Source organism: Microcaecilia unicolor, chromosome 6 (assembly GCF_901765095.1).
Source record: "Microcaecilia unicolor chromosome 6, aMicUni1.1, whole genome shotgun sequence".
NCBI classification, from domain to species: Eukaryota; Metazoa; Chordata; class Amphibia; order Gymnophiona; family Siphonopidae; genus Microcaecilia; species Microcaecilia unicolor.
In genome coordinates, this window is record NC_044036.1 from 21,937,054 (window position 1) to 21,957,354 (window position 20,301).

General features: G+C 46.0%; 1 protein-coding gene across 1 annotated transcript in view; it reads right to left on the reverse strand.

The window, feature by feature from the left end:
* Positions 1-20,301, reverse strand: part of AGBL4 (ATP/GTP binding protein like 4) — a 2,274,308-nt gene that overhangs the window by 1,219,149 nt on the left and 1,034,858 nt on the right. Inside the window, exon 6 of the mRNA XM_030206027.1 lies at positions 12,298-12,337. Within this exon, the coding sequence (XP_030061887.1) occupies positions 12,298-12,337 (40 nt within the window). The remainder of the gene's footprint in view (positions 1-12,297; positions 12,338-20,301) is intronic.

The window sequence follows — 20,301 nt, forward strand, 5'->3', positions numbered from 1 at the left end:
CTAGGGCAATGGAGGGTTAAGTGACTTGCCCAAGGTCACAAAGAGCTGCAGTGGGAATTGAACGCAGGTTGCCAGGATCAAAGCCTGCTGCATTAACCATTAGGCTACTCCTCCACTTAACCTCCTTTAACATCTGTGGGGTTGATATTCAAAGAGAGGCTCCTGGACATTTAAATTGCTTGTGCAGGGCTATTTGTGGATATTAAGTGGCATTTAACCGGATAGTAATACTGTATATCCCCTCTAACCACCTATGTCAAACTGGCTAATTTGCGGGCGGTCTGGAGGTGGGGTTAGGGCAAAGTGGAACCTTGCTGGTTAGAACAATTTTCAGTGCACTGACTGGCTAAAGAGCTGCATAAAGGGGTCCTTTTACTAAGGTGCACTGAAAAACGGCCTGCGGTAGCGTAGGCGCATGTTTTGGGCTTGCGCAGAATCATTTTTCAGAACACCTGCACAAAATGCCTTTTAAAACTTTTTGCCGAAAATGGACGTGTGGCAAAATGAAAACTGCCCCACGTCCATTTTGGGTCTGAGACCTTACCGCCAGCCATTGATCTAGCGGTAAAGTCTCATGCCGTAACCGGTGGTAATGACCTACGTGCGTCCGAAAATAAAAATAATTTTTGGGACGCATGTATCGGACACGCGCCAAAAATGAAATTACTGCAAGAGCCACGTGGTAGCCGGGCAGTAACTTCATTTTGGCGCACATTGGACGCGCGTAGACGCTTACGCGGCTTAGTAAACGGGCCCCAAAGTTAGAAAAGCAAAGCAGTTGTTTTAACTTTATACAGCAAGTTAACCAGGAACTGGTCTGAATATCAGCCGGTGCCCAGTTTGCTTCCGGGTCGGTGGTCATACCTAGATATTCAATGCTGCTTACTGCCACAGGCTTTCTATCAACCCCTCTGGAGGGTTTTTATTCCTTTTCCATGCTGTAGAGCAATATTTCTCAAACCTGTCCCGGATTAACCCCTACCCAGTTTGGTTTTCAGGATTTTCACAATGAATATGCATGAGACAGATCTGCATACTGGAGAGGCAGAGCATGCAGATCTATCGCCAGCATATTCACTGTGGAAATCCTCAAAACCAGACTGATGGGAATACTCCAGGATCGACTTCAGAAATGCTGTTGTAGAACAAATGATCTATGATTTTTCCTATTCGGCAGCTTCTAAAGGACGGCTCGTACTCATTACAGGGAGAATCCTGGTAAAGGGCTTACATGTGGACAAACAAATTTCTAAAGTAGCGAAACTTTGTAACATACGCTGGACTAATGATTAAGTTATATGAGGCCCTGAAATACAGGCACTACTCAGAAGTCTCTCATCTTCAAAATGCTTCGGGACATCTGCTATTCTCAGTAGCATAGTGTCCAGTTAATGCTGAGATAATATACTTACGACACATTAACTGCATTGCAGATACAGTGGATACAGTTAATGGCTCCTAGTGAGGAAGCATTATCTGTATCTCTACTATCTGTCATGATAACTATCTTTGTGTTAACTGTAAGGGGCAGTACCTGCCCATTCCCCACTCCACATTTCACATGGTAGTTAACGTAGGAATTAGCAAATATAAAATTCCTCTTTTCCTAATGTGTGTTACATAGTAGATGTAGGAATCAGTGTGCTCCGACTGTTAGCACACGTCCATTCTCCTCCTATTAACCCCACTCTTAGAAGCCGTCATTAATTTTAACCACATTTCCTATCACCTGCATTAGAGCTGGTTCATTACATAGTTGAGAAGCCAACTGGGGAAAAAAGTGAGTGTAATTTTCAGACATTTTCAGGCTCATTTTCAAAAGAGAAGGACGCCCATCTTTCGACACAAATCGGAAGATGGGTGTCCTTCTCACAGGTCGAAAGCCGATTTTGGACATCCCCAACTGCTTTCCATCGCAGGGACGGCCAAAGTTCAAGGGGGCGTATCGGAGGCGTAGGGAAGACGGGACTTGGGCATGCCTAACACTAGGACGTCCTCGACCCATAATGGAAAAAAAGGGCGTCCCTGATGAGCACTTAGACAACTTTACCTGGTCCTGTTTTTCTTACGACCAAGGCACAAAAAGTTGGCCAAAATGACCAGATGACCACCGGAGGGAATCGAGGATGACCTCCCCTTACTCCCCCAGTGGTCACTAACCCCGCTCCCATCCTAAAAAAATATCTTTAAAAACACTGATTGCCAGCCTCAGATGTCATACTCAGGTCCATGACAGCAGTATGCAGATCCTGGGAGCAGTTTTAGTGGGTACTGCAGTGCACTTCAGGCAGGCGGAACCAGGCCCATCCCCCCCACCTGTTATGTTTGTGGAGGAAACAGCGAGCCCTCCAAAACCCACCACAAACCCACTGTACCCACATCTAGGTGCCCCCCTTCACCCGTAAGGGCTATGGTAGTGGTGTACAGTTGTGGGTAGTGAGTTTTGGGGGGGGGGGTTGGGGGGCTCAGCACACAAGGTAAAGGAGCTATGTTCGTGGGAGCAATTTATGAAGTCCACTGCAGTGCCCCCTAGGGTGCCTGGTTGGTATCCTGGCATGACAGGGGGACCAGTGCACTACAAATGCTGGTTCCTCCCACGACCAAATGGCTTGCATTTGGTCGTTTCTGAGATGGACGTACTTGGTTTCCATTATTGCCGAAAACCAGAAACTACCAAATCTAGGGATGACCAAATTTAAGGATTTGGATGTCCCTAATGGAATTTTCGAAATGAAAGATGGATGTCCATCTTGTTTCGAAAATGCGGCTTTCCCTGTCCCTGGATCGGGACATTTTGCGAGTACGTCCATATCAAAACATGGACGTCCCTTTCGAAAATGCCCCTCTATGTGTGCTCTTGAAGCTGAAGAGACTATTAGCGAGGCTAAGACCGACAGCTGAAAGAGACAAGTTTGGTGCTTCTAGCTCACAAGCAAAAACATTCCACACAGATTTGTATAAACAGGTCTCATCCCCTCCCCTCCCCTCCCAATTCCTATTGATAATTGAACCACACAGTTTTTGTTGAAATTGTTCCTAAATTCTAAATGGCCTGCTTGTTAATATTTTCTCTATCACTTCTTGGTCTGCAGTGCACAAATATGTTTTATGAAATAAAATGTACTTATTTGCTACACACAGAGGGGCATAATTGAATGCAAACGCCCATCTCCATGGGTGTCTATCTCCGAGAACGGGTACGTGAAGGGGCGGGACAGACAGTATTTTTGAAAAAAATGGGCGTCCATCTTTTTTTTCGATAATACGGTTTGTCCCGGGCAAATGCATTGGATTTGTGTGGATTTGAGCTGGGCGGTTTCATTTTTTAGCGATAATGGAAACCGAAGGTGCCCAGCTCAAAAATGAACAAATCCAAGGCATTTGGTCGTGGGAGGGGCCAGGATTTGTAGTGCACTGGTCCCCCTCCCCTGCCAGGACACCAACCGGGCACCCTAGGGGGCACTTGTAACAAGTGCAAAAAAAATTAAATACCTCCCAAGTCCATAGCTCCCTTCCCTTGGGTGCTGAGCCCCCCAAATCCCCCCAAAACCCACTGCCCACAACTCTACACCATTACCATAGCACTTATGGCTGAAGGGGGGCACCTAGATGTGGGTACAGTGGGTTTTGGGGGTGGTTTGGAGCGCTCCCATTTACCACCACAAGTGTAACAGGTAGGGGGGGATGGGCCTGGGTCCATCTGCCTGAAGTCCACTGCACCCACTAACAACTGCTCCAGGGACCTGCATACTGCTGTGATGGAGCTGGGTATGGCAATTGAGGCTGGCATACAGGCTGGAAAAAAAAGTTGTTAAAGTTGTTTTTTTTTTGGTGGGAGGGGGTTAGTGACCACTGGGGGAGTCAGGGGTGGTCATCCACGATTCCCTCCGGTGGTCATCTAGTCATTTAGGGCACTTTTTTGGGACTTGTTTGTGAAAACAAAAAGGGTCTAAAAAAAGTGATCCAAATTCGCGGTAAAAACGCCTTTCTTTTTTCGATTATCGGCCGGGGGCGCCCATCTCTCCTCGGCCGATAAACACGCCCCAGTCCCGCCTTCACCACGCCTCCGACACGCCCCTGTCAACTTTGTTCGTTCCCGCGACGGAGTGCAGTTGAAGACGCCCAAAATCAGCTTTCGATTATACCGATTTGGGCGGCTTTGCGAGATGGGCGCCCATCTCCCGATTTGGGTCGAAATAAGGGCGCCCCTCACTTTCGAAAATAAGGCCGACAGGGTTCCAAAGAGTTGAGTGCCAGTCAAATGAAATGTTCCCGGACCACAGCCAGCAATTTGTTAGTAAAAAACAAACAAACCAGTTCTACTTGTCAATCAAATGCAAATACACCTCTTAGTTGTACAAGAGGCCTTTCATTACATTCGCAACCCCCTTTGCCCCTCCATTTATTTACAAAACGTTTACAACTTTAGAACCAGTACAATACAGCCCAATACGAGTACCCCTCTCTCTCGTTCTTTCTTTTCTTCTATCCGGCCCATCTACAAACCCAGGTGCAGGGGCGTGGCCAGACACCCAGTTTTGGGTGGGCAAAATAACTTTGCCCTGTCCCATAAATGATTTGGTCTCTCCCTCTCTCGCCTGCACTCCATTTGGTCTCTCAAACATCCTCCCTCCCTCGCATGCAGCAACTAATACACACTGCTCATGTTGGCCCTACAACCTTCCCTCTGATGCAACTTCCTGTTTCCGCATAGGTGGGAATACATCAGAGGGAAGGCTGTGGGGCTGGTGCGAATAGTATGTATTCGTCACTCCTCGCTGCAGGCGAAGATCTGTTATTTCCAGGTAAGCAGGAGGGACAGTTGTTGGGAGTTTTTGGCTGGTGAGGCTTAGGGATCCCTGCCAGCCACATCATAGGTGTGCTGCTACTGGGTGGGCCTGAGCCCAAAGTGGGTGGGCCTGGGCTCACCCGGGCCCACCCTTGGCTACGCCACTGCCCAGGTGGCTTAGAGAATCACATATATAATAATGATAAAACTAAGAACAACAAACAGAACATCATAATACAAAAAAAATTAACAGTTCAGAGCTTCAATTAAAACATGTTGGAATAAATATGTTGGGTTCAGCCTGTAATCAGAGCCAGTGCATCCCTCCTAATTTTAGTTCCCCTAGCTCTCCCCACCCCCCAATAATCATGATCACCCCAATACCACCCTTCCCAGAATAGTCTGAGCCAATGGGCTATTTGAAAACCGTCCACCCTCGCTGTTGGTAAAGGTACATCCTGTTGTTTGTTTGACTTTGTGCGGCTGTCATGATCTACTGTTTTGTCTTTGCTGACCTAGGTGAACACCTTGTTCGCCTAACACAGTATCAGATATAAAAGATGAACTAGTTCCCAGCCTTCCTGTGACAGACTCCATTTGTTCATGGACAGTAGAAAATTACCCATCAACAATTATTTATCAATGCCAAGTTTGGGGGCATTGGTTAGGGTCCCTCATTTCCAAAGTAGCAAAATTTGTCTTAGGGGTCCTTTTACTAAGATGCGCTGAAAAAGGTCCTGCGGTAGTGTAGGCACGTGTTACAGACACGCACAGATCAATTTTTCAGCGCACCTGTACAAGTGCCTTTTTTAAAAATTTTGACCGAAAATGGACATGTGGCAAAATGAAAATTGATGTGTGCCCATTTTAGGTCTGAGACCTTACCACCAGCCATTGACTTAGCGGTAAGGTCTCACGCGTTAACTGGGTGGTAATGGTCTACGTGCGTAAAATGCCTTTTACTGCCTGGTAACGACGCATACCGGAAAATAAAAATTATTTTCTGGTGCACTTAGGGGACATGTGTCAAAAATAACATTACTGCCTTGGCCCCACGGTAGCCGGACGGTAACTCGGAAATGGTGCGCATTGGGCGCATGTAGGTGCTTATGCGGCTTAGTAAAAGGGCCCCTCAGTGAGGTACCAGTGACTGGGATATTGGTTTAATAGTCTAAAACCACTTGATATACCACTCTTCTAAAAAAAATAGCCACAGTGGTTTACAATTTACAATAAAATAAAAGTCAGAAAAGAACGCCTATATAAAATAGGACAGAACACATTCACCATTTACACAACCAGAATAAAATCTGGCCAGTCATTGTTTGAATCTGAGATACCATGTTTTAGGCTTCTAGAAGTTGCTGGTAGTAGAGTATCAAATTCAAATCCTACTTACTTGGCTTAAGTTGTTTTTTTTTTTTCAGAACTATTTATTTATTTAAATGTACCAATATGATCTCACAAGTATTTACTTGTAGCAGTAAGGCCTTAAGTCAACTTCAAACGGACACACTTAAAGATTTATCTCAACTAGAAGATGGGGCAAATATATAACTGATAATCCAAACAAATGGCCCAGTGTCTTATCATTTATAACAAATTCTTTATTTTCCTCCTTTTCTTAAAAAAAAAAAGTATAAAATTTTTCTTATATAAATTCAACTTGACATATATATAAGGACCGTTGGCCTTAGTCATATGCTTTACAAACGTATCATTCCTTGTGTACTCTTTTGCAATGAGGTCATTTGATTCACTGTTTAGCATATTTTGCATACTATTGGCTGAAATCAATAATTATTCCTGATTTTTTCGAAATTGGTCAGTAAGTAACCAGTTGCAATCAATACCACAAAATATACTTTATGACTGGTTTTATCCATTTGCAGACTATATACCTCACAAAGGGCCTCTTTTACTAAACAGCGCTAGCGATTCCTGGTGTAATAAACGTGAGGGAACCCACTAGCATGGTTTAGCAAAAGAGGCCCAAAATAACTTGACAAATTCCTGAATATGCATTGGGCATCAATGATGTTGCCAAAATGGATGGTATAATGAAGATGAGAATGTAAAAAAATATTCTTCCTGGTCTTTGCTAGATACACACCTAAATGTGAATATCCAAACTAGATCATATGGAGGGGTATAATCAAATGGCGCCGGCCAAATCGATGGGCGGCCATCTTCGGGGCCGGCTCCGTGAAGGGGCGGAGCCAAGCGTATTTTCAAAATACGCTTGGCGCCTGCCAAATCGCTCGCCGGGGTTAGATGAGATGGCCGGCTCCGATTTTCAGCCATAATGGAAACCGGAGTCGGCCATCACAAATCTGGCGAAATGTAAGGCATTTGGGCGTGGGAGGAGCCAGCATTTCTAGTGCACTGGCCCCCCTGACATGCCAGGACACCAACCGGGCACCCTAGGAGGCACTTTAAAAATTAATTTAAAAAAATCAAAATTAGCTTCCAGGTGCATAGCACCCTTCCTTTGTGTGCTGACCCCCCAAATCCCCCCCAAAACCCACTGCCCACAACTCTACAGGTGGGGGGGGATGGGCCTGGGTCCACCTGCCTCAAGTGCACTGCACCCACTACAAACTGCTCCAGGGACCTGCATATTGCTGTCAGAGAGCTGGGTATGACATTTGAGGCTGGCATACAAGCTGGAAAAAAATACCAGATTTTTTTGTGTGTGTGTGTGGAAGGGGGGTGGTGACCACTGGGGGAGTAAGGGGAGGTGATCCTCGCTTCCCTCCGGTGGTCATCTGGTCAGTTGGGGCACTTTTTTGGGACTTGGACCTGAAAAAAAGGTCCAAATAAAACGAACCAAATTCTCCTGACGGCCAGCTTTCTTTTTTCCATTATCGGGCGAAGCCAGCCATCTCAACGCACGCCCCCATCCCGTCCACGTCCCACGTTCGCTACCATGCCCCCTTTCAACTTTCGCCGGCCCCGCGATGGAACGCAGTCGAAGCCGCCCAAAATCGGCTTTCGATTATGCCGATTTGGGCAGATTCAGGAGATCGCCGCCCATCTACCGATTTGTTTCGGAAAATGGGCGGCAATCACTTTCGAAAATCAGCTGGATGGTGATCCAGTGGTCTGTGTGCTGATATAACCGACTTGGTATCACAAGTTACCTACTGATTGTAACACTTGTTATACTGAATCAGGGGTGGGCACCCTGCGACTCTCCATTGAATGTATGAGGCGTGTGAGACCACGAGAAGTATACACAGGAAATGGCCTGCAAAAACTCATCAACCAGAGTTTTGTTGTCAGTGGAAGGATACAACAGGACAGGACTTGTTTGACAATGTTAGCAACTATTTGGAAAGGCAGAACTATACAGTAAAAGACCACTCCGGTATTAACATTCTGTCATCAAACTGAGTTTTGTCAGCAGCGACTAGGGACATTCATGGGGCCCTCTGCGTATAACGGTTGCCCACCCCTGCACTAAACTGTTATGTAGAATACAGCAGCATTGCCATGCTTGTGTTAAAAACAGCCAAGGCAATGCTATCACGATCAGCACTTTTTTTTTGCTACATTTGTACCCCGCGCTTTCCCACTCATGGCAGGCTCAATGCGGCTTACATGGGGCAATGGAGTGTTAAGTGACTTGCCCAGAGTCACAAGGAGCTGCCTGTGCCTGAAGTGGGAATTGAACTCAGTTCCTCAGGACCAAAGGCCACCATCCTAACCACTAGGCCACTCCTCCACTGTTGCTACTATTTGAGATTCTACATGGAATGTTGCTATTCCACTAGAAGTCGGCCCTTGCAGATCACCAATGTGGCCGCGCAGGCTTCTGCTTCTGTGAGTCTGACGTCCTGCACGTACGTGCAGGACGTCAGACTCACAGAAACAGAAGCCTGCGCATGGAATGTTGCTAGTGGAATAGCAACATTCCATGTAGAATCTCCAATAGTAGCAACATTCCATGTAGAATCTCCAATTTTATTTTTGTTACATTTGTACCCTGCACTTTCCCACTCATGGCAGGCTCAATGCGGCTTACATGGGGCAATGGAGGGTTAAGTGACTTGCCCAGAGTCACAAGGAGCTGCCTGTGCCTGAAGTGGGAATCCAACTCAGTTCCTCAGTTCCCCAGGAAACAAAGGCCACCACCCTAACCACTAGGCCACTCCTCCACGCCATATGGGTTCCTTGCACTAATTGACCCAAACCAAGACAACAATTAGCACACAGAAACATGTCTCTCTCTCAACAGGAGACTGAAATATAGACTTACGATCCCCCGTTCTCTACCCCCAGAAAGAACAAGAAATCATGCTCCAGGCCTATAAAATCCATCCTTCCAGCCTCTCCCCCTCCCCCCCCCCCATTTCTCCAGCAGCTGTTATCCGTCCTACTGATTGCGGTATCAAATCAAAAATGACACTCTGACCCTCACATATTTCAGGATGATTTGAGCGCTTGAGGCCAAAGTTAATGCAGCCTATATACGTATATTAATGTTGCTGGCTTTAGTAGGCTGCAGAAAGCCTTTTAGGTACACCCAGCCTTAATAATACCTAATGAGGTAATAAATATGTTCTTAAAACTGGTGGACATTTACATATGTTTTAATATTACTGCCAGCTCCTTGGCAGGAAAGCTAAATGGGCGTGTAAATAGCATGTGTCACTTAATGTGTGGCTGTTAGTGAACATATGTATTAATGCGCATTTAATGGGAGCATTAATGCTAAACTCCCATTTGCATATAGGGTCTCTAAGTTATTCAGAGCTCTGCTCTGTGATCACAACAGTAAAACAAATGGTTTTCAAGGGTGTTTGATTTAGACTGCCCATTAGCTGCCTTATGCATGGCTTCCTTTTAGCAAAGAGATAAACAAATCCTACCTCTCCGGCTTCCAGTGTCAAAACAGGAAAGATCAGTGGCATGGGCCACTTGGCAGAAGCACAAGCATATAAAGATATGTTAGGCCTCACAATACAGAATCCACCATCTCCATCACAGTTTAAAATATCAATTCCATATCATCAAGCTGATCAATCCATAGACTGGTGGGTTGTGTCCATCTACCAGCAGGTGGAGATAGAGAGCAAACTTTTGCCTCCCTATATGTGGTCATGTGCTGCCGGAAACTCCTCAGTATGTTCTCTATCTCAGCAGGTGGTGGTCACACACAGCAGCAGCTCTGGCTAGGCCTCCAAGCCTAATTTTTAGGTTTTGTTGAGTGCCTGGGGTTGAGGGCTCTTTTGAGCAAGTGCAAACCTGGTGGTGCCAGGTCCCTCCTTTTCTCCCCCCTCCCGCTGGCTCCGTTAAAAAAAAAAAAAAAAAAAAATTTTGAACGGCCTTAAAGGCGTTTATTTCGACGTTTATTTAAGCGTCTACTGCAGCTACTCACTGAGACACCAGGTCGTTACAACTCGGAGCGGACAGCAGGTAATTTTACCTTTTTATAGCGGGCGGGGGTTCCCCGATTCTTCTCCTCGTGGCACATGGCGTCAGAGGGCGAGGGCGCAAAGGGTCGCTCCCCGGGTCGCTCTCTATGCCCCATTTTCTAAGTTTCTTTCTTTTATTCAGTTCAGTGGTACAAAAAAATGTCACTTTATCATCAGCATTGATTCAAAGTATAACCTTCAGTTTTTATTTTCCTTTCAACCCACTTTGCTTTTGATTTTTTTACGGCAAAAACAGGCAAAACAAAAGCTACAAAAAGAGGCCCCCTCCTGAAGCTGTGATTTCACTTTATATTGCTTTTATCAGCGAACGCCTTAAGCAGACATTAACATAATTGTAAACCCTATGAAAAGTGATGCTGTGGCCAGTGGCCTTCAAAATCTGTCCCGTTCAAGTGCTTCTTTTAACACGGTTAATAAGGGGAAATCAGAACACAGTTTTCTCTACCACATATTCACAAAGCAGTTCCCCAAAATGATCTTTTACCTTAATTTTCTGCACATTGCAGGTACGAAACCTCATTATTTTGTTCACAAGTATTCTAGCTGGATATCTGGAAGAGAGTGTTTTATCTGTATGTCTTGTACACACAGTTCATTACGATTCTTAGTGTAGCTTCAGATTAGAATCACTCCCTGTTTGTATTTGCGCTGGAAAGTGAGCTGGGAGTGAATATGCATTAATACCACATTTACACATTTTTCATGGAAGATAGCTTTACTTCTGGATTATTTCTGCTTTGTGGTTGAGATAATATAGGGGCCCTTTTACTAAGCTGCGTAGGCGCCTACACGCACCCAAGGTGTGCCAAATTGGAGTTACGGCATGGCCCTTGTGGCGATTTCAATTTTGGCGCGCGTCCACTATGCGCGTCTGAAAAATATCTTTTATTTTCTGGCATGCGGCAGCTGCGGGCATCAAGTGGCATTTGACGCACGTAGACCATTACCGCCCAATTACCGCATGAGACCTTACCGCTAGGTCAATGGCTTGCGGTTAAGGTCTCAGACCCAAAATGGACGCGGCAATTTTCACTTTGCCGCATGTCTGTTTTCGGCAAAAATTTTGAAAAGGCATTTTTTTAGGTGCGCTATAAAATAATTCTGCATGCGCCCAAAACACACGTCTACACTACCGCAGGCCAGTTTTCAGCGCACCTTAGTAAAAGGACCCCATAATGAGCACCCTTTAATTTCAGATTTCAAACAAACAAAACTATTCCGTCAGATCCATATAAAATAAACAGTGATATCGGTGAAAGATTTATGTAAACAGTGATATCGGTGAAAGATTTATTATCAATATTTTTTTTTTTTTAATTTCTGGAAGATTTTATTGAACATTGACAAATGTACAAACATCAGCAAAAACCATCGAGCAAAATCAGTACATGAGATCCAACGAGGACTTATCTCCTCAGCCCGAGGAAAATATTTGATACCAAATGTCAACAAGATACCCTAAACAATCAGTAACTTCAACTTTTTCAACAGTTTTAGGAATATCCACACAACCCTTACCCACAAAGTCCACCCCCCCCCTCACCCCCCACACCCCTCAGAGCATCAAAACCCCCCCACTATCAATATTTTGATATTCTCCAAAATGGCACACTACGTTTCTCCTACACCTCTAAAAGCAATCAGGTTTTTAAAAGCTCATTAATACGTTTGACTGTAACGTCATAAAATACATCACACACAAAAGCCTGAACCAATCACTTGTCCTTCTGTGTGATACAATTGAATAATTCAAAGTGTACTCAAATACCACATGCTGCGAATTCTACGTCATTCTGCCCTGTTGACATCCCTCAAACTATAACCCCACGAGGCTTAAAGAAATATCATTGTTTCAAATCAGAGAGTAAAAGGCTGGAGAGGCAGCTCTGTGAACAGATAACAGCCCGGGGCTTTGCCAAACACAACATAGCTGTCACTTGCTATTATGTTAAAGGTTTTCTGGGATATAGCGTTCTTCATTTTGCATGTCAGGAAGGAAAACACATGCATTCAGACGAGCATCTCTTTAAGAACACAATAGAGATCACAATTTGCTAGGTTACTCACAGGGGTTGGTTATGGTCAGGAGGTCAAGACGACGCTGTTGCTGCAAAGCAAAATAAAAAAGAACTTGTTAAAAAGTGGCTAATTTCCTAGATGTGCAGAGCAGGTCTTCTGGAATTTAAATGAGAATTCATTACAGATTGAATCAGGGGCGTAGCCAGAGCTCGGCGGGAGGAGGGTCCAAAGCCCGAGGTGGGGAGGGGCACTGTTTAGCCCGCCTCCCCCAGCCGCCGACCCCACCGCCGCTGCCGACCCTCCCCTGTCGCAGCCGCCGCAGGTACCTTTGCTGGCGGGGGTCCCCAACCCCCGCCAGCCGAAGAGTCTTCTTCAGCGCCAGTCGATTCTGGCGCCTTTGCTGATGATCTCTTTCTGACTATTTACGTCCTGCGTGCATGTCCTGTATGTAGCCCCGTGCAGGATGTGCATGCAGGACATAAGGCGTCAGAAAGAGATCATCAGCGAAGGCGCCAGAGTCGACCGGCGCTGAAGAAGATTCTTCGGCTGGCGGGGGTTGGGGACCCCCACCAGCAAAGGTACCTGTGGCGGTGGCGACGGGGGGTGGGGGGTCGGCGGTGGCATGGGGGTCGGTGGCTGGGGGGGGGTCAAATGTAGAGGGGGCCAGGGCTTAATCTGTGGGGGCCCATGAACCCACCTAGCTACGCCCCTGAATTGAATGCTTTGAGGGGCCCTTTTACAAAGGTGCAGGGGGGGCTAACGCGCAGGCTGCGTGCCCAATCGGCACTTCCGCTGGGGTAGCGCATGTGCCCAGCAGTAATTCTGAGTTTGGCGCGTAACGAATCCAGTGGTAGAAAAGAATTTTTTATTTTCTACCCTGGGGCGCGTTCCTGGTGGTAACAGTCAGCGGCTGCATGGTTACCATGTGGGTAGCGTGTGATCCCTTACCGCTAGGTCAATGGGTGGTGGTAAGGGCTCAGGCCATAAATAGGCACGTGCTAGTTTTAATATAAGCGCAGGCCGTTTCCTGACCCATTAAAAAATAGCCTTTTTCCCAGCCACAGTAAAAAAAAAAAGTGGCCCAGAGCACGCCTAAAAGATGCATCCACATCATCACAGGCCACTTTTTACCGCGGCTTTGTAAAAGGACTCCTGAGCGGTTTGGAATGGAGCCAAATAGCATTTATTTATTTTATTTATTTGTTGCATTTGTATCCCACATTTTCCCACCTATTTGCAGACTCAATGTGGCTTACAATAATGCATCATAGCAAGCGTCAATCAAAAGTAGATAAACAATTGATTACATAAAGAACAGGTGTAACATAATGGATATAATCAATTCAAAAACATATCAGAAAACAGTAAGATTATTAAGTAATTGATGATGTGTTAGGCTTCCTATTGTTGATCACTATGGTAAGTCTTGTTAAAAAGAAACGTTTTTAGTGATTTTGGAAAGTTGATGAGGTCATGAATAGATTTCAGATGACGTGGAAATGCATTCCACAGCTGTGCACCAATGTAGGAAAAGCAGGATGCATGTGCTAGTTTGTATTTTAGGCCTTTACAGCTAGGGAAGTGAAGTCCCAGGAATGTGCGTGCTCATCTTTTAGCGTTCCTGGGTGGTAAATCAATAAGGTCTAACATGTATGCCGGAGCATTTCCATGAAAGACCTTATGAACCAGAGTGCAAACCTTGAAGACAGAACGTTCCTTGACTGGGAGCCAGTGGAGCTTCTCTTAGGGGTTTTGCACTTTCGTATTTTGACTTTCCAAATATGAGTCTAGGTGCGGTGTTCTGGGCTGTCTGAAGTTTCTTGATGATATATTCTTTACAACCAGCATACAGCGCATTGCAATAATCTAGATGACTCAATGTCATCGATTGTACCAGGTTGCGAAAGATGCCTCTTGGGAAGGAAGGTTTTAAGAGTAACAAAACGAATCTCCCACTTGCTCTGCTGAAGGTGATTTGCCAGGCTTAGTTTTCTGCTAAAACACAGTAATGTGCTTATCTGTGAGGGAACTGCCATAAGTTTTCAGATCTCTTTTGCTGGATCTAGAAATGATTCATGTCTTTGGCCTGGTCCTGCTCTGGCTAGTTTATTTTCCCATTCATTATTGCATTTTCTGCTACAATGTAAACTTCGTAAGGTGGAGTGTATTCTTGGGAACCCGCCAATCAAACTGGGATTTTCCTCAAATTCTTACATCATTTTAGGGAAGAGGTGTGGTCTAATGGTTAACTCTCACATGTATAATTTTGATTCCTGTAAAACAGACAAAAAAGAGTACACTATCTATATGTCCCAATTCCTATCTAAGAGGCCCTTTTACAAAGGCGCGCCAAAAACTGGCCTGTGGCAGTGTGGGCGCATGTTTTTGGTGCGCATCAGACCCTTATTGTATCACGTCTGGAAAAAAGGGATTATTTTAATGGGTCGGAAAATGGACTTGCGGCATAATGAAAACCAGCGTGCGTCCATTGTCACCCATTGACTTAGTGGTGAGGTCTCACGTGTCAACTCCTGTTATCTCCAGGTAAGCACCCCGTGGTAGAAAATACTGCGTGTTTTTGGCGTGCACAAAATTCAGAATTACTGCCCGGGGCACATGGTAGCCAGGCGGTAATGCTGATTTGGTGCACGCTGGACGCACATACAGGACCGCTGAGAGGGGGAGCAGGGGGGGGCAAAATTCCCTGGGCCTGGGCCTCCAAGGGGGGCCCGGTGCCGGGGTCAGGCCGCCGGCGCTGCAGTCCCTGGTCTCGCCTGCCTGCCTCCTCGGCTCCGGGCCCTCTGCATTCAAAGCGGCAGTCACAGATCGCCTCCCTTCAGGCCTTCCCTCCCTGTGTCCCGCCCTCGCGGAAACTGGAAGTTACATCAGACGAGGGCGGGACACAGGGAGGGAAGGCCAGAAGAGAGGCGATCTGCGACTGCCACTTTGAATGCAGGGGGCCCAGAGCCATGGAGGCAGGCAGGTGAGACCGCGGACTGCAGCGGCGGGGGGAGCGACAGGGGGTAGCAGCAGTAGGGGGGCGGAGCCGGGGTGGCCTTGCCCTGCACACATAGGAACCTTACATGCCTTTGTAAAAGAGTCCCAAAGTATCCTATGCAAAATCAGGCTGTGTGTATTTGTTGTGTTATTTCAGATCAGGACGCTGTTAATATTTCTTCTTGCCTATGGGAGTTGTAATATAGTTCAGGCACTAGAACTGGTAGACAGATTTTCTGCCCTACATGGGGCTGCATGAATGTCACCACAATATTATAACTGAGAAACCCATTTGCATGAATTGAAATATGAAAATGCAGATTCTCGTCACTAACAATGTGTTCTGATGTGATAAAAAAAATCTTGTTATGGAGCAAAAAATAATCCCCTGTTCTACAAATATCCAATGAGTAATACAGGGTATTTAATTGAACTAAATGCTCAGCTTTTTTTTCTATCCTTGTTTGTAAATGCATAAACAACATAATGCATGTGATAGAAATAGGATCAATCTGATATAAAAATATACGTTCGTACTCTGTATTTCCTTCTGCATGTGTCAGATGTGGCCTCTGAGGTTTGGGGAAAATGTAATGTTGGAGTGAAATTTTTGAACAAGGGCGGCCCCGTATCTTTTGTTCTCAGTGCCGATGGAATAATATGAGCAAAAACGATGATATTTGTGTTCTTCAAAAAGAGGTTTTCTTAATGCATAAGGTGTGGTGGAAGCAGGTTTCATGGGAGTGAGTTTCTTCATACACTGACTGAACTCGTTTGTGTGCAGCCAGAGCTGTCAATGAAAGGCTTTCACGACAGTTGGGTTATCACTTGGAGGTTCTCTTTGGCTGCCATTTACTGGCTCACCCGTCAGTGGAGGCTGCCCATCCTCATTTCTTAGCACTGATCTCCCCAATGATGTCTGTAACATTCATTTATTACCGTGTGTACTGATGCCGTTTCTTTTTGCCACATCTAATTCCCTTCAGCACCCCCCACCCCTCCGTGACAGGTTTCTGCTCCATTGTGGAAAGGCTGGTTGGCTGAAAACCTTCTCATTTAGGATTTGTCTCCTCTTTGAAAATGAGGCATCACTATACTTTGGGTTTCCTTTGGATTTTCACCATTATTTAACCAGATCTGGTGTGCTGCTCACACAATTTTATAATGTCAGAGCAGCTATTATGTGAACTGGGCTGAAGTGTAATATGTTTATTAGGGGCAATAAAGAAACTAGAGGAATCCCTGAATAAAGTTTTGCACTGGTTTTACTCTGGCACAAAAACTACATTAGATTTATTAATGAAAGCACTTTACTATTTTTGATACGGACAATACAGCTCAAATCTTGAATTAATGAGTCCCTAGATGTTTATACTTTAAAATAAGGTTGTCTAATGGGCTCAGTGATGTGGGAGAGGCAGATTCAGTTCCCAAGCCTGGTTCCTGGCCCTTGTGCTATGAGTTGGTGGTGATGCTTCTGGGAAAAACCTTCACAGGTCTCAGAAGTCTGAACTACTGTGAAACAGCAAACCCGCTGGCCAGACTGGAGTCCACATGTGGCAGATTGTGATGGAATCTATAGCCTGTGGCCTCTGACCATGGATTGTCTTGTGATGTCTGGGACAAACGAGAGGGTTAAAAAATTCCTGAGCCACTGTGAACAAAGGTTCAGGGTGCCAGCACTTCAAGAGCAGCTGCTTATGATTAAGAGGAAGGGTGAAAACAGTAGGGAGAAGCTGGTTCGGGCCGGATCTTCAGTGGGAGGGCTCATAATGGGTTATCTCCTACTGCCCAGGTGAGCCTCGGATTTTCAGCAGCACACAGTTACATAGTACCACTGAAAATCTAGGGACACCATTGCAGCATTATCTCCTGAGTGCCGGGGTGGTCCGTAAGTGGAATCACGGCAGAACCGGAGTTGATTTTGTTAGCAGCCTTATTCAGCAAAGGCATAGTTAGCTGTCCAATAAGCACATAAGCACCGTCATACTGGGAAAAGACCAAGGGTCCATCAAGCCCAGCATCCTGTCTCCGACAGCGGCCAATCTTGGCTTCAAGAACTCGGCAACCCCCCCCCCCCCCCCCCACACACACACACACACACTTAATTCTTAATAATGTTCAATGGACTTTTCCCTCAGGAATCTGTCCAAACCCCCTTTAAATTCCGTAAAGCCAGCTGCTGTCACTACATTTTCCGGCAACGAGTTCCAGAGTCCAACTACACGCTGAGTAAAGAAAATCTTTTTCCTATTTGCTTTAAATCTACCATATTCTAGCTTCATCTTGTGTCCCCTGGTTTTGTTGTTGTTTGAAAGTGTAAACAAACGCTTCACATCTGTCCGCTCTACTCCGCTCATTATCTTGTAGACTTCTATCATATCACCCCTCAGCCGACTTTTCTCCAATGTTATCTGTTAGATTTGCAGCTAATGTGCATCATAGTAATGAGAACTTCTGCCCCACCCCAATCTGTCCCAAGCCCTTCCTGGCATTATCATAAAGTTCTGCAGTAGGTGCTCAACGTCCATTAGCGATTTGACCTGCAAATCAAGATTTTAATGAGTCATGTTCAAAGAATGTAATAAGAAAAATCAGGAAATATCTAAGGGGCCCTTTTACTATGCAGCGGTAAAAAGAGGCCTGCGCTAGTTTTGACACGTGAAGCTGGCATGTGCTGGGTCACTTTTTATCGCAGTGGGAAAAAGCCTTTTTTTTAAATGGGGCAGTAAACGGCCATGCGCTAATATTAAAATTAGCGGGTGGGTATTTACTGCCTGAGCCCTTACTGCCACCTATTTAGGAGGTGGTAAGGGCTCATGTGCTAACCCCGTGGTAACTGGGCAGCATGTGGCCGCTCTGCCGATTACCACTGGGAACGCCCCCCCCCCCCATGGTAGAAAATGAGTTTCTACTGCGGGAAACCGCATGCACCAATGTTGGAACTACCTCCGAGCTCTCAAGCTACCCTGGCAGTAGGGCCGATTTGGTGTGTGCTACCCATGCAGACCCTACCGCGCCTTTATAAAGAGCTCCTAACTGATCAGCAGCAATAAACCTTACATGACTCTTACATGAGTGGAGGAGTGGCCTAGTGGTTAGGGTGGTGGACTTTGGTCCTGGGGAACTGAGGAACTGAGTTTGATTCCCGGCACAGGCAGTTCCTTGTGACTCTAGGCAAGTCATTTAACCCTCTATTGCCTGCCATGAGTGGGAAAGTGCGGGGTAGAAATGTAATAAAAAACATAACATCCCTATCCCCAACCCACACTAAAGAGAAAAGGAAAATCATGATCCTTTAGTCTGCAAAAATATATTCAATTGCAATGGATTAAAATTTAAAAAAACACACAATATGATTGCACTGATAGGTAATTATACATTTACAAGGTAAACGCAGGTAGAAAGAATCCCAATAGCCAGCACCTGTGCTTTTTTTGTTTGTTCGTTTGCGAGAAGGATCTTCTATGCAATTGACTAAACTGAGAAACATCCAAAAGGTTTTGAATCATCTGGCCACAAAATAAATGATCTTTACATTTACTTTAATAACCAATAATTTGTTCTGCTCTCTAAAAACATCCAGGGTAGCCCTCTTGGATATATCTTCCTGGGAGGTTTCTAAGAACCCCAGTAAAGTCTGACTCCCCAGAAGATACCAACCAAGTGGAGGTTTTATTTAGGTCTCTGCTTTATGATGTTGTTGTATTTTATCTCATTTTACCAAGTTGATTATTTATGTTAATTTATATTCTGCTTAGTTGTAACTTCTGCCTGTCCTTGTTGATTTCTATCTATGTCACAGTAACACAGTATATGGTGGCAGATAAAGGGAAATGGGACTTGATATACTGCCTTTCTGAGGTTTTTGCAAGTACATTCGAAGCGGTTTACATATATTCAGGTACTTATTTTGTACTGGGGGCAATGGAGGGTTAAGTGACTTGCCCAGAGTCACAAGGAGCTGCCTGTGCCTGAAGTGGGAATTGAACTCAGTTCCCCGGGATCAAAGTCCACTGCACTAACCACTAGGTTACTCCTCCACTCCCTGCACAGTCCATCTAGTCTGTTCAACAAGGTGGCAAGAACCATGCCCACCACTCTGTGCGGGCCCCAGCCACACATGCTGGTTGTCAAGTCTCCACAATGCAAACCATATAAGCAGCAAACATGATGGAGTCTTGGTTATAACCGTACTAGCCGTTGAGCCCGTAAAAACGGGCTGGTATTGGGGTTTCCTTCCTTCCTTCCCCCTCCCTCCCTCCCTCCCTCCCCACGAGGTCGCCACCGCTACCGTTCCCCCCCCCCCCGGAGTCGCCGCCATCCCTCTACCCGGCCTGGGCCCTCTCTCTCTCCACTACTAAACTTACACATCCATTCGCCGGAACGCAGCACGCACATCAGCTGAGCTGCCGTCGGCCCTTCCTTCTCTGCCTGTGTCCCGCCCTCCTGTGACGTAACGTCAGCGAGGGCGGGACACAGGCAGGGAAGGAAGGCCGACAGCAGCTCAGCTGATGTGCGTGCTGCGTTCCGGCGAATGGATGTGTAAGTTTAGTAGCGGAGAGAGGGCCCGGGTCGGGTGTGTGTGTGGGGGGGGGTGTAACGGTAGCGGCGACCTCGGGTGGGGTGGGGAGCGGTATCAACCTCGGTGGTGCAGTTTCCCTCTCTGTCCCGCCCTCGTCATCACGTATTGACGCGGGGGCGGGACAGAGAAGGAAGTCTCTACTGCGCATTTGCGAGTGAGTCGGTCACTCGCCGTTTATATGTTTGATTTCTACCCCAAGTATTGCTGACAGTATTCAACTTACCAGTCAATATGTCTTCCCTTCCCCCCTGAGCTGCCCAGTACCCCCACTTGCAGCACGTGACGTGATCTACAACACTGCAATTGCTGGAGCTTCACCTGTCTTTTACCATTTGCGGGACACAGACTGTAGAAGTTTGTCCGGCTTTGGCTGTGGTTCCCACTACTCTTGCCTAACATAACACTACTACTACTACTTATCATTTCTACTAGATGTACGCAGCGCTGTACACTTGAACATGAAGAGACAG